Source organism: Gekko japonicus, unplaced genomic scaffold, assembly GCF_001447785.1.
Source record: "Gekko japonicus isolate JY-2015 unplaced genomic scaffold, Gekko_japonicus_V1.1 scaffold6157, whole genome shotgun sequence".
Classification (NCBI taxonomy): Eukaryota; Metazoa; Chordata; class Lepidosauria; order Squamata; family Gekkonidae; genus Gekko; species Gekko japonicus.
Window position 1 is genome coordinate 19,001 of NW_015176621.1, and position 15,270 is coordinate 34,270.

Sequence of the window (15,270 nt, forward strand, 5' to 3'; positions counted from 1 at the left end):
TATCAACAGGGCATACAAACCAAAGCCATACAATATCTCAGTGATATACAGAACTGTGAAACTTAATGATATTCAGACATTACACTAGTCTCAAACAGTACACTAGTCGCTGCTAACGGCCAAAGAATTGTGGAACTTCAGTACACTAGTCGCTGCTAAGGGCCAAAGAATTTACAAAGCAGCCGGCTTTGGCTTGGTTTCGTAGCAAGTCAACTGATGAAGTGATGGTATTTTTGAAGTCCTTACACTGGGAGGTCTGTTTCTTCGGTTTGGTATCATGGGGTGCAGCAGTTTGCAACTCTTTCTCAGTGTTGGGTAAAAAGGAAAGACTACACAGACTCCATTAAACAGTGGAGTCTGCTGCCAAAGGATGTGGTGAGGGCTACAGGAATCGAAAGTTTTAAAAAGGGGGGGGGTAGATTTGTGGAGGATAAGTCTAACAGTGGCTTCTATCCCTGGCGACTGAGGGGAACGTCCACATTCAGAGATGCTAATCTTCTGAATCCCAGAGCCAGGAGGCAGCATAAAGGGAAGGCCTGTTGTTGGTCCTCCAGAGGAACTGCTTGGCCACAGTGTGAGCCAGGATACTGGACTGGATGGACCACTGGTCTGATCCAGCAGGGCTCTTCTGACGTTCTTATTCCCAGGATCTTGAACTGTACTCTGATTCATACCTGGAAAGCGAGTCACTCTGGGAACTGGAACGGATATTACATCGGTGTCAAAAAATGGTTACCCACCCTTGGTCTTTTTCACCCGCCCAGGCAGCAGCGGAAAGAAGCCCTCGATGCCTTCTTTGCGATCTCCGTGTGGTGGAGGGGAAAGATCCACCATGAGGCCTGCTCAGGTAACAGGGGGGCGATCACGGGGGAGATGGGAATCGCTTCTTCTCTGTCACCAGGCTCACCGACTCAGGCTCTTTGCCCCGGGTTCTGCTGAAAGCCTGTCTTGGGTTATGTGTGCAGAGAGGCCCCAACAGGGACAATAAACCAATACTGAGGCCTAGAGCTGTCTTGGAAGGCACAACAGTTCTCCGTCACATAGAGATGGGGGCAGGTTTTTCTGGCATCCCACCCCTCCTGAGCTCCCTCCCCAAATTTGCCCTCGACAAATAAGACACACACACACCCCCACCGGAATTAGCAGCCCTAGTGGAAGGCTAGAGGTGGAGGTTTGCTGGAAGTCCCTCAGCCAAACCAAAAAGGTGTGCATGTGTGTGTGGGAGGAATATTCTCTGCGGAGCTCCTGGCAGAAGATCAGTTTGCAATTCCTGACAGTTGGACGGGACGTGCTGAGAAGATCCTGTACAAAAGTGTAAGGCTTGCTTGTGCCATAGGGGGGGAAAAAATCTTGATTTCTGTTTGTACCTTGTGGGACAAAGGAGAGACGTTGCTCTCTCCCTGGAAAGAAAAAGGCCTGTACATCTAAAACTGACTCTGGGATGACATTTGTGCTGTTTGTTTTTGGGGAGGGGCCGTGGCTTAGTGGTATAGCTTCTGCTTTGCATGCAGAAGGTCCCAGGTTCCATCCCCGGCACCTCCAGTCAGTGTTCCCTCTAAGCTGAGTCAGCGTGAGCTGGCTCACAGCTTTGTATCCTCCGGCTCACACATTTTTGTCTTAGTTCAGGAAGGAGGGCTCCAGAGCAAACTAACTGATGCAGCAGCCAAATCGCTCCCTGACAACTTTAATGCCAGTCGCTCACAAAGTAGAATTTTTGCTCACAAGGCTCCACACCTTAGAGGGAACATTGCCTCCAGTTGAAAGGGCCAGGTAGGGGGTGATTTGAAAGACCTCAGCCTGAGACCCTGGAGGGCTGCTGCCATTCTAAGTCGACAAGACTGATCCGGAGGGACCAAGGGTCTAATTCCGTATAAGGCGGCTTCATACGTTCATATGAAAAATTTTATTTTTCATTCAGTTCATTTATACGCTTCCTTTCTCCCCAGTGGGGACCCAAGGCGACGTACGTCATTCTTGTCTCCTCCATTTTATCCTCACAACAACCTTAGGAGGTAGGTTAGGCTGAGACCATGTCCCTGGCCCGAGGTCATCGGGCAAGTCTGCAAAATGGGGATTCGAACCTGGGTCTCCCTAGTCCCGCACTCTAACTGTTACTCCCTGCTGGCTTTCTAAAATATTTCTGAGGTGAACCAAAGTATATATTTATCTATTCGGTTTATAGCCCGCCCCTTTATAACAGGGCAGGGGACAGCATTTCCTATAGTAACGTTCATAGTTTAAGGAACGAATTAACATTAAACAATTTAAACATTAAGCACGTTCTTAAGAATGGTAATCCAGATGTTGTCCAGGGCAGAAATGCGCCAGGGGAGGGAGATGATCAAAATTGCCAGGGACGTTTTGTTCACTACTTTGAATATAACTCTATTTTTAATATTCCAAGATATTTAGTTCCCAGATATTCATACAAGGAGGCTTCTAGAGGCTTTGTAGGTCCTGTTAAAGTTGACTGTATGCTCCTTATGGATGATCTAAAAATGAAATGAAGTGGTGTACGCCAGCCAAAAAAGGAGAAAAGATGCTGAAGTGAGGAATGCAGGGGTCAGAGGTTGTGCTAACTCCTGGCAAAAAGCTTCTCTTTAAAGGCTTGTACGTATATTTATTGGAAAGCTGAATGCAAAAGTTGGGGAAAAGAAAAACTCAAGGTGTCTGCGTTAGTGGCAATGCTTCCTGTAAGCTGTGGAGTCTTGTTTGTGGAGTCTTCTAGTTTGTGAGCTCCTGGCATCAAAGTTGTGAGCGAGCGATTTGGCTGCTGCATAAATTAGTTTGCTCTGGAGCCATCCCTTCCTGAGCTGAGACAAAAATGTGTGAGCCGGAGGCTAATAAAACTGTGAACTAGCTCACACTAACTCAGCTTAGAGGGAACACTGGTTAGTGGTACTCACTCCATGGCTCTTGGACAGCCACACTTTCAGTTTTCATACATGCATGATGTTTGGGGCTCCTCTGTTTCCGGGGGGAAAGCCACAACCCTCCACGTTTGCCCCTCCTCCCCCCTAACCAGCACGTGCAGTATGTGCTATAATTTCGAGAATGCACTTACTTCGGAATGTAGACTCCGTTGGGGCAACCACCATAGAGACCCTGCTGGAGATGGAGGCCAATCTGGACACCACTCACGCTGGAGACTTCGGCAGAGTCTCCTTAAGAGAAAATAGATGCTTCCTTGGGTACTTTGTGCCCAGTCGGTCTCCAATCAGGCCTGGTCATGAATGCCAACGCATTTGGGCTGATTGACATGATTGGTCCACTGTCTCTTCAGACAGACTGCTCAAGAAGATTATTGACTTCTGGGTGAGCAACCTGGCTTTCATTGGGACCGAGGACCAGGAAAGAGGCAGTCTCCCAAGGCCAGAAGACGTTCTGGAGGGAGAGAATGTTGGTTCCCTCTTCTTCCCCTCACCTGGACAAGCCCTCGGCTTCGCACGGCTTTGTTCTCGCCCGCCGTGCTTTCGCACCCACTGAATGACGCACTTTCAATCTGCTTCCACCCAGTAAAATCCAGTAGGAAAGTGCATTCGAAGTGGCTTGGAAGTGTGTTCCTCAGTGTGTTTGAAAAATAGTTTCAGTCACACCCAAAAGAGCTAGCTCTCCCTCTTCCACCCGTGGCCGATGCGTTCCCTCTTCCCGGGACATGACAGGAAAGAATCCTCCAGCCGCTTTGTTCTCCCCTGCCGTGCTGCTTTCACACCCACTGAATGACGCACTTTCAATCTGGTTTCACCCAGTAAAATCCAGTAGGAAAGTGCATTCGAAGTGGCTTGGAAGTGTGTTCCTCAGTGTGTTTGAAAAATAGTTTCAGTCACACCCAAAAGAGCTAGCTCTCCCTCTTCCACCCATGGCCGATGCGTTCCCTCTTCCCAGGTCATGACAGGAAAGAATCCTCCCAGTTCTGCCACTCCTTTGGCTGCTGCCTCAACTGATCTGCTCCTCCCCCTGCTTGGAAGGGAGCCCCGAGTCTTGCCCCCACCCAGTTAGCACTTCGAGCGCGGAGGGAGTTAAAAAGGAGAGCTCCTCTCAGTCAAATGCCAGTGTGCTTTTTTGCATGCTGACATCCTTCTCTCTCCAGAAGCGCCTTCCTCCTAGAGGTCGAGCAGGGCCGGCCCCAGCTTATTTTGCACCCTAGGCGAGGATCCCTTCTGCCCCCCCCCCCGGTGTGCCCACCACGGATGAGACCCATTATTTGGATCTGTACCCCGGACCTCCCGTTCCCCTGGCACCCATGCTCTTAACACTCGCTTTTGCTTTTGTAACTTTGCCTGCTTTGCACATCTGGCTTCCACCAAGGAAGACTCTGCAAAGAAAGGCACTCGCAGTTGCAAACGATCTCTGCTTCTCACTTGCCTTGACAGTTCCTTGCTGGAGTTGCCATAAGTCAGTTGCAACTTGAGTGTCCTTATGTGATAGCCCCCCCCCCACTTAGGTTCCTCTTTGACTCAGCTGAGTGACCCTTCTGTGCCCAGAGGGCTAAGTTCTTTGGTGGAACTGGTGTTTGTATCATCAGAAAGATCATAACATGTTTAAAACTCAGTAGTCTTTGCAGCTGAACCAGGACAGCGGGGGGGGTGCCATTTTGGCGCCCCTTAGGGCCGGCGCGCTCTAGGCGAGCGCCTAGTTCGCCTAGTGAGTGAGCCGGCCCTGAGGTCGAGCAGAGGGGTCATAGGAAGAGGAAGCCAGAGCAGGCTGCCGGCTGGTCGTCTCCAGTGAGTGTCGGCTGCCTCTCTGTCCCCAGACTGCCTCCCAAGGAGAGGTGGGAAGGGGATGCCTCAGGGACCCGATCGCCTCCTGGCTGCTGCTGTTCAGGAATCATTTTAGTACCCATGCCTGGATTTATTCCTCATGGACCAATTTCCATTGATGGAAAGAACTGCATTCTTCGTCTTCCTCCTCCTCCTCCAGGGTCCGGTGTCCTTCGAAGAGGTGGCCGTGTATTTCACCCGGGGGGAGTGGATCCTGCTGAGCCCAGCCCAGAGAACCCTCTACAAGGACGTCATGCTGGAGAACTTTGGGAACGTGGCCTCACTGGGTGAGGGATCCTTTTCTCCTCGATGCTGTTGAATGTGGCGATGGCTCTTCTCTGGTCATAGTTAGGAAGTCACTGTTGAGGAGGGACGTGTTTAGGCCCTTTGGCTAAGAGTCATGCCATCCTGTTCACCCATGTGGCAAGGGTTCGGGGTTCTCCATGCAGAGATGTGAGGCTGTGCCTAATAGTCCTTGGACCACATGAGAGGGCATCAGAAAGGATGCCGAGAGATGCTGGGTTGGAGAAAGTGGGGCGGATCCAAGTGGGGGCCTGTAGCACCTGCCTTGTAGCACCTCTGCTGCAGTGTGATTGTGGAGGACACACGGATGGCTTCTCTGCTGGTTTCATAAATTCTCAGCTCTCCAGCATGGTGCTAGAGACTTCCGACATCCATGTTGAGGGTTTTTTACCAGGGCTGGCCATGGATTTTTGGCATCTCTGATTATTGTGGGCTTTCTTAAGTGGTAAAATGGACTGCCCATGGAGTCTCATGATTTCAACTGCATTCTCTAATTCTCTGGAGCATTTTTTAATTATTATTATTGTTGTTGTTGTTGCTGTTATTATTGTTGTGATTATTTTTATTATTTCTATTTATATCCCGCCTTGCTGGACAGGCTGGCTCAAGGGGGTTAACAGGGTTAAAACGACGTAAACAATACAGAGATTAAAACAGTTAAAAATACGAGACCGGTTAAAACAGCAACAGTTACAGATAAAAACCAACAGATGATGGCGATAATCCAAATCACACCCAATGATAGGAGAATAATTTCAGGGCTCTTTTTGTAGCAGGAACTCCTTTGCATATTAGACGACACACCCCTATTGTAGCCAATCCTCCAAGGGCTTACAGTAGTCCCTGTGAGAAGAGCTCTGTAAGCTCTTGGAGGATTGGCTACATTAGGGGTGCGTGGCCTAATATGCAAAGGAGTTCCTGCTACAAAAAGAGCCCTGGCAGGAGTAGCATCCAGCAAGGTCTCAGGCCAGAAGGTGTTCCAGGGCACATTCAGCAGTGGCGGCTCCTAATCGAAAGCCTGGCGGAAGAGCTCCGTTTTGCAGGCCCTGCGGAACTGTAAAAGGTCCCGCAGGGCCCTGATGTCCTCCGGGAGCTCATTCCACCAGTGTGGGGCCACCACGGAGAAAGCCCTGGCTCTGGTGATGTTCAGCCTGGCTTCTTTCGGTCCAGGGAGGGTCAAGCGGTGTTGCGACCCTGACCTCAGGGCTCTCTGGGGCACGTGTGGGGGGAAGGCGGTCCCTCAGGTAGGCAGGCCCTACTTTAAAGGGCTTTGAAGGTTAAAACCAGCACCTTGAACCGAATCCGGTACGCTATGGGCAGCCAGCGCAGTGTCCTCAGCACAGGCCGGATGTGGTCCCGCGTAGAGAGACCCATCAGCAGCCTGGCTGTGGCATTCTGCACTAGCTGCAGCCTCCGGTTGCCAAATTTTAGGTTTCCAAAGGGATACTTTGGTGGGAGCTTGGAACATGAAGATCCTAGACATTATTGAAAAGGTTACCCCTCCTGGACTTCTCCTGCCCCGGGGCAGAACCCACCCCTGTTGTTTTCCCTGGAGGAGAGAGACCTGAAAAGGGCCAACAGATGTCCAATGTTCCCGCTAAGCTGTGGAGTCTTGTGAGCAAAAATTCTACTTTGTGAGCTGCTGGCATTAAAGTTGTGAGCGAGTGATTTGGCTACTGCATGAATTAGCTTGCTCTGGAGCCATCTTTCCTGAGCTGAGACAAAAATGTGTGAGCCGGAGGCTAAAAAACTGTGAGCTAGCTCACACTAACTCAGCTTAGAGGGAACGCTGGATGTGACCCGGGTGACGTTTAGAGGGTCAGCAGAGTAATTAATGCGTGGAATTCACTGCAGTGGCAAGTGGTGGTGGGGTACAAGCATAAACAGTTTCAAGAGGGGATTGGGAAAACATATGGGACAGAGGGGAGCAACAGTGGGAGGTTTTCTGGAGTTCTGACCCCACCGGTGGGCCTCCTGATGGCACCTGGCTTTTGTTCAATGTGTGTGAGAGAGTGTTGGACTAGAGGGGCCATTGGCCTGCTCCAGCTTGGCTTCTCTTATCTTCTTAGCAGCTGGGTGATTTGGAAATGGCCAGCAGACTATCATGAAGAGAAGAAGAGAAGAGATTGGATTTATACCCCGCCCTTCACTTGGAGTCTCAGAGCGGCTTACAAACTCCTTTCCCTTCCCCTCCCCACAACAGACACCCTGCGAGGTGGGTGGGGCTGAGAGAACTCTGACACAAACTGCTCTTTCAGGAATAGCTGTGCCAGAGCTTGTGACTGACCCAAGGTCACATCAGCAGGTGCAAGTGGAGGAGTGGGGGAATCAAACCCGGTTCTCCCAGATTAGAGTCCGCGCACTTAACCACGACACCAAATGGGCTCTCCCAACTGTTTAAGAGGTCTCGGTGTCCGCTGACTCCCAAATCCGATCGTCTCGTATTCCGAGGAAGAGGAAATCAGTCGTGATGATTTTGTAAAAAAAAATGTTGCTGATAGACTGACCGATTCTTTTTATCAAGGACTGAAAGCTCACTGGGTGATCATTTCTTCTCCGGATCATTGGCTCTGTCCAGTACTTCACCGCACACCTATTACTTGCCTGTTGTGCCTGCAGGGATTTAGTCAAGTTGGCTTGGGAGAGCCAAACTGAGGCCCACAGAGTACAATTGTAATTTTCTGCTTTTCTTTTGTGATGAAAAGGACCCGTGACGGCCAAACCTGACCTGATCTCCTGGCTGGAAGGAGAAGATGAGCATCTCTTCCTGTTATTGTCTGAAGAGGAGGGATTGTCAGGTCTGTGGTGGGGTGGGGGGTTCCTTCTGCTTCCTTCCTAGGGCTGGTGGGTTTCTGTGACCTTTCTTAGCTGGTTCTCCTCCAAAGAGTTGGGGTGAGTGCTGAAAAGGTGCCTGTAGAGGTTGAAGAGCAAACAACTACGTAATCTGTAGCCTCCATCACTACCTGAGGAGAAACTCTGCGGCTTGTGGCTTCATTTTTGAGAAGCCCCTCTGAACTACTGATCCTTTAGTACAGAGGTGGCCAGACTTGCTTAACATAAGAGCCAGATAAAATAAATGTCAGATGTTTGAGAGCCACAAGACATGAACAAATATTACACGATTTTACTGGTAAATATGCAGATTTATTTATCTATCTGTTTATTTTGTTTGGTTTATACCCTGCCCTCCCTGTAAAAAAAATTGCTTTTTATTAACTTTAAATGAGACTGCCAAATGGGACTGATGATATTTATTTGTCCAGTGATATTTGTTTGCCAGTGATATCGAGCTTCCCCGGCCGCCCTTCCAGAAGCCGCACAATATGTGTGAAAGAGCCGCATGTGGCTCCCAAGCCACAGTTTGGCCACCCCCGCTTCAGTACAATATAAGATATCACAGGACCAGATTACCAACAAAGGCTTTTGAAAGTGTGTCTAGACAACAAGCTTTTGAATTCTTGTACTCTCTACCACAGTTAATGTAGTTCATTCTCTAATGTTTCCTCACCATTCTTCAGAGTGTCCTGACAAGTGTCTCTTTCTTTCAGCTAGGGGTATGCAGAGAATTCAGGGAGAGGTGAAAAAATATAAATGCCTGGAGTGTGGAAAAGTCTTCAGTCACAAGAGAAGCCTTACTGCCCATCAAATAATTCACACAGGGGGAAAACCATATAAATGCCTGGAATGTGGGAAAGGCTTTAGCCGCAAGATAAGCCTTACCTACCATGACAGAATTCATACAGGGGAGAAACCATATAAATGTTTGGAGTGTGGGAAAAGCTTTCGACGGAAGAATACGTTAACTTTTCATGAAAGACTTCATACAGGGGAGAACCCATATAAATGCCTGCAATGTGGAAAGTGTTTTAGTAGCAAAGGAGGCCTTATTTACCATAACAGAATTCATACAGAGGAGAAACCATACAAATGCCTGGAGTGCGGAAAAAGCTTTCGACAGAAGAATATGTTAACTTTCCATCAAAGAATTCATTCAGGGGAGAAACCATATGAATGCCAAACATGTGGGAAAAGCTTTCGACAGAAGAATACGTTAACTTGCCATCAAAGAATTCACGCAGGGGAGAACCCATATAAATGCCTGCAGTGTGGAAAGTGCTTTACTAGCAAAACAGGCCTTTCTTACCATGACAGAATTCATACAGGGGAGAAACCATATAAGTGTTTGGAGTGTGGGAAAAGCTTTCGACAGAAGAATACGTTAACTTGCCATCAAAGAATTCACGCAGGGGAGAACCCATATAAATGCCTGCAGTGTGGAAAGTGCTTTACTAGCAAAACAGGCCTTTCTTACCATGACAGATTTCATACAGGGGAGAAACCATATAACTGTCTGGAGTGTGGGAAAAGCTTTTCACGGAAGGGTACTTTAACTTTCCACCAAGGAATTCACACAGGGGAAAAACCATATAAATGCCTGGCGTGTGGTAAATGCTTTGTTCGCAAGATAAGCCTTACTTACCATTGCAGAATTCATACAGGGGAGAAACCATATAAATGCCTGGAGTGTGGGAAAGGCTTTAGCCGCAAGATAAGCCTTACCTACCATGACAGAATTCATACAGGGGAGAAACCATATAAATGTTTGGAGTGTGGGAAAAGCTTTCGACGGAAGAATACGTTAACTTTTCATGAAAGACTTCATACAGGGGAGAACCCATATAAATGCCTGCAATGTGGAAAGTGTTTTAGTAGCAAAGCATGCCTTGCCTACCATGACAGAATTCATACAGAGGAGAAACCATACACATCTCTGGAGTGTGGAAAAACCTTTCCACAGAGGGATACTCTTACTTTCGATCAAATACTTCATACAGGGGAGAACCCGTACAAATGCCAGCAGTGTGGAAAGTGTTTTAGTAGCAAAGGAGGCCTTATTTACCATAACAGAATTCATACAGAGGAGAAACCATACAAATGCCTGGAGTGCGGAAAAAGCTTTCGACAGAAGAATATGTTAACTTTCCATCAAAGAATTCATTCAGGGGAGAAACCATATGAATGCCAAACATGTGGGAAAAGCTTTCGACAGAAGAATCATCTAACTTCGCATCTAAGAATTCACACAGGGGAGAAACCCTATAAATGCATGGAGTGTGGAAAGTGTTTTAGTAGCAAAGGAGGCCTTACTTACCATGAAAGGATTCATACAGGGGTGTATAGAAATATTGATTTCTAAAACTCCATGCCTGCTCCTGTGATTACATTCTGATAACATGCTGTGTCTTATTTCCTCTCGCAGGCCAAATGGCCGACCATTTGGCCAGAGAAACTTTATAACCATGCCATATAACCACACATTCTTTCACACCTCTAAGGGAACAGGCAGATGGGATGGCGCCTGGCTCTGCCTCACATGCAAAAAGTCACGTCAGCAATGGAGAAGTTGGAGTTTGGGGTCATGTGACTGCAGGCGTGGTCTCCAAACTTCTAGACTATCCCCACACGTAGCCATGACAACCAAAAATTGGGCACATCCCCTGTCTGCTCCTGGTTGGCTGATGGCCACAGCTGATCATGACTGGAATTGGGGTTTAATTTCTTGATCCCAAAGAGAGAGAGAGCTCTCTGATCGCTGATCCCTGCCCTCTGCTCTCTGTTTCTGCTCTATTTGCTTGTTTATTGCACCCTGAAATGCTGTCCTGGAGTCAAAGGACTGCCTTGTGAGCTGTAGCACATGGTGTTTGGTGTCTAATTGGACTGTATGACTTGAACTCTCTTGGACTGATGGATTCCTGAATTTTGGTAACTATGAATCATTACTGTTTAGTTAAGGCAAACAGCCCTAGCCTTTCTTGTTTTGAAATTTTTCACCAGAGAAGGTATAGCCATCTCGTGGTTTGTTGTTTAAAGAAGGTAAAGGTTCCCTTGCTCAAAAGCCAGTCGAATCCGACTCTAGGGTTGCGGTGCTCATCTCCGTTTCCAAGCCAAAGAGCCAGCACTGTCCGAAGACGTTTCTGTGGTCATTTGGCCGGCATGACTAAACACCAAGGTGCACGGAATGCTGTTACCTTCCCACCGAAGTGGTCCCTATTTATCTACTTGCAATTTCTTGCTTTCGAACTGCTAGATTGGCAGGAGCTGGAACTAGAGATGGGAGCTCACTCCATCATGCGGCACCCGGGTCTCGAACTGCTGAACTACTGACCTTCCACAGCCTGCAGTTCAGCATCTTAAGCACTTGAGCCACCGCAGCTCCTTGGTTTGTTGTTTACTGTACTGTAACAGTACAAGATTCCCCTCATCCCTGGACAGGCTTGAGTTGCAAAAATCGTGGGTGCATTCACCTGTACAGAGCTTGCATTAGACTGTAAGAGAAGTTTTGTTATTTTAAAAAGTGTTAGCTAGGAATTTTGGACATGGCTAAGGGAAGTGAACATTGCTCCCTGGAGGAAGAGGTGTTTCTCATCAACATTGCTGAAGTGGGTAACCAGGGCGAGTTCTGGGTTGCGAACTCCTGGAATCCCCTGCCTGAAGACTGGCAACAGAGGGCCTCTGAGCTGATCAGTGCTGAAATCATCTTGGAGCTGTCCACTCGACGGCTGGAAGAGAGGTGCTGAACCTTTCGGCCAACGGCCTAGTGAGCAATTCTGCCGCCTGTCGTCTAACGATGTTGCTGCCTTGGAGGGGCCAGGAGGCAGCTGTGTTTGCACAAGGCCTGCCGAGCAACGGAGAGGAGCATTGGAGGATCTACTCCCCCAATTGCAGAGAAGCCTCCCCAAAGCCACAGAGCAGCGCACCCCAGTGGAGAAGAGAGAACCTTCTCCCACTTCGCCTGTCAAGAAACCTGTGGATTCCAAATCCGGTTTGTGCTTTTAATGCAAAAGTTCAACACATATAAGAGCTTATTGTCCTGTGTGGCAAGCAAGAAGAGAGGCGCCTTCACCCCTGCCAAGTTTGTCCAAGCCTAACCTCAGGCTATCAGCGTTGCAGCTGTGTGGACAAAGGGTAATTTGGACTGGGGAGGGTTGAGAGATTTCTTCTGAAACGCAGGTAAACCCTGTTAAACTTGTGGGTTGTTTTGTTTTAAGGGGCTGAGATGGCCTCTGTCTGTGTCTGTGTGTGTGTTCCCTAGTGAACCTGAGCTGATCAGCTGGAAAGGTTCCCTGATCTCGGGGGGGGGGGGGGGGGAAGTAGGCTTGTCCGATTAGCTCTACGCGGTCGCTAGCCAAGGTCCTGAAAACCCCTGGACCCCCCTTCACAGAGAGAGAGGGGGAGACGCAATGATTTTACCGAAGTGCAAGGTTTTTGAGCTGATCTAAAGCCTCGGGAAGTGCTGACTAAAGTTGGTGTGTTTTAGAGGTTTGTGGGCGGGAATGCTGTGGTGTTCCGTGAGGCATGTGCCGCCAAGGTCCTAATGGGGACAGATTGGTCTATAAGTCTCTTATTGTTGGTATGCAAGCTTCGCCTTGCTTTGCCTGTGTGTATGTGGGAGTGATTTTGGGATGCCAGACTTGGCCAGCCCTGCCACAGTTGCTGGTCAGATGTGTTGGATCCCTCTATTCACTCCAGACCCCCCCTTGCAGTGTCTCTACGACAGCTGTGGGAACCTGATGTGACCTCTTGTGAGGCTGGGAGAAGCCAAAGTGTTTCTCATTGTAATGGTTTGAAGAATTTGATTGCTAGAATTTCTTGTGATGTAGACCTCCTTTATTGTGCTTAAATGGTCTAACCTGATTGCTTGTTTTCTGTAATCTGAGCTGTGTTTTGACTTGCTCTTCCCTTCTGTAAACTGGAAAACATGTCCTTGTAAGTTGTGCCTGAAGTGGAATTGGAAGCTTCATGAAGTGAAATGGGTTTTGTTTTCTGTGCATTGTTTTCTTTCTGTGCATTGTTTCTGTATTCATTATGAAATGATGTATTCTGTAATCCTCACATGTATGCATGTCCCTGAGGAGTAGATTAGATGAAAATTGAGGCATCTACCCCAAATTCCATCTTTAGGGGGAGGGTGTATAGAAATATTGATTTCTAAAAGTCCATGCCTGCTCCTGTGATTACATTCTGATAACATGCTGTGTCTTATTTCCTCTCACAGGCCAAATGGCCGACCATTTGGCCAGAGAAATTTTATAACTATGCCATATAACCACACATTCTTTCACACCTCTAAGGGAAGAGGCAGACCTGAGGGTGCCTGGCTCTGCCTCACATGCAAAAAGTCACGTCAGCAATGGAGAAGCTGGAGTTTAGAGTCATGTGACTGCAGGCGTGGTCTCCAAACTTCTAGCCTTTCCCCACACGTAGCCATGACAACCAAAAATTGGGCACATCCCCTGTCTTCTGCTCCTAGTTGGCTGATGGCCACAGCTGATCATGACTGGAATTGGGGTTTAATTTCTTGATCCCAAAGAGAGAGAGAGCTCTCTGATCGCTGATCCCTGCCCTCTGCTCTCTGTTCCTGCTCTATCTGCTTGTTTATTGCACCCTGAAATGCTGTCCTGGAGACAAAGGACTGCCTTGTGAGCTGTAGCACATGGTGTTCCTCTTCAAAATCCCTTGGTGTCTAATTGGACTGTATGACTTGGACTCTCTTGGACTGATGGATTCCTGAATTTTGGTAACTATGAATCAGTACTGTTTAGTTAAGGCAAACAGCCCTAGCCTTTCTTGTTTTGAAATCTTTCATAGTTTACTTGCAATGCTCTGGACTGAATAAAAATTATTCTTATTTCTAACTTGTCCTTGATGTTGTAACTGGGATTCCAAGTCTATTTCCTGTGCCTGACCACAAGCTACCATGGAGTTTTAAGTGTGCATCTCTGGGAATGAGGTGCTAATGTGTTAAGCCCTAGATGCCAACTGAGATTTTGAACCTCTAATCTCAGATTGGGAGGGGGACTATTGTAGAGGTTCTGGTTTTATAGATGGCATATAACCCCAGATAATTTAGCAAAATTTTATCCAAATATGTCAAATGTATGCTGGAAATGTAAGCAATATACTGGTTCCTTTTCTCATATGTGGTGGTCATGTAAGATATCTAAGAAATACTGGGTTTGGATACATGAGATATTTAAAAATATTAGAAACAACTGTACCATTTTTACCAGAACTGTTTTATTAAATATTATTCCAGATAGATTTAAAAAACCAGATGCATGTATGATTATACATGTTTTAACTGCTGCAAGGATTTTGTATGCAAAATATTGGAGGAAAGAAGAAGTGCCATCAAAAGAAGAAATTATTTACAAACTTTTAGAAACGGCAGAGATGGACAAACTAACATTACAATTACAAGATAAAAAAGAAGACATTTTTGAAAAAACATGGTCAAGATTATGTAATTGGATTGAGGTGTACCTGCAAAAATGCACACAATAATTTTATACTATTTTCCAGTTTATATATTATTTTACATGTGAGGGTGCATATAAGAAAGATTCTATGTATATAAAACAAATTAGTTACAATGGGTACAAGTCTCCTGTTTGTTTCATGTTAATCTGTCTTGTAGACTTTCTTGTTTGCTTGTTGTTTTTCTTTATTTGTAAAAAATTAATAAAAACCTATTATAAAAAAGAGAGATCCCCTATGATTTATGGGTTTCAATGTGGCCAAGTGTAAAGTGATGCAAATTCGAGCCAAAAACCCTAACTATAAATACACGTTGATGGGGTCTGAACTGGCAGAAGCTGACCAAGAAATAGATCTTGGCTTCGTAATAGATAACTCACTGAAAATGTCGAGAGGTATGCTATAAATGTCGAGAGGTATGCTATAAAAAAGGCCAACGTAATGCTGGGGATTATTAGGAAGGGAATTGAAAACAAATCAGCCAGTATCCTAATGGCCCTGTATAAATCAATGGTGCGACCTCATTTGGAATACTGTGTAGAGTTCTGGTCACCACACCTCAAAAAAGATATTATAACATTGGAAAAAGTGTAGAAAAGGGCAACTAGAAGAGCCAGTTTGGTGTAGTGGTTAAGTGCGCGGACTCTAATCTGGGAGAACCGGGTTTGATTCCCTGCTCCTCCACTTGCACCTGCTGGATGACCTTGGACAAGCCATAGTTCTGGCAGAACTCTTGAAAAAGGGCAGTTTCTGTCAGAGCTCTCTCAGCCCTACCTACCTCACAGGGTGTCTGTTGTGGGGAGGGGAAAGGAAAGGAGTTTGTAAGCCGCTCTGAGACTCCCTTGGGTAGTGAAGGGTGGGGTATAAATCCAATCTCCTCTTCTTCTAA

At 47.0% G+C, this 15,270-nt stretch overlaps 1 protein-coding gene across 1 annotated transcript; it reads left to right on the plus strand.

The window, feature by feature from the left end:
* Positions 1-832: 832 nt before the first annotated feature.
* LOC107124144 (zinc finger protein 420-like) lies at positions 833-10,270 on the plus strand. The gene is made up of 3 exons (XM_015427534.1): positions 833-847; positions 4,921-5,047; positions 8,612-10,270. Exons 1-3 carry the CDS (start codon positions 833-835, stop codon positions 10,258-10,260), a joined length of 1,791 nt encoding a protein of 596 aa, XP_015283020.1. The 3' UTR covers positions 10,261-10,270.
* Positions 10,271-15,270: the final 5,000 nt, after the last annotated feature.

Coding starts and splice junctions, on each gene's coding strand:
- LOC107124144 (XM_015427534.1), top strand. Junction 5,048..8,611: donor TGGGAACGTGGCCTCACTGG/GTGAGGGATCCT, acceptor TCTTTCTTTCAG/CTAGGGGTATGCAGAGAATT.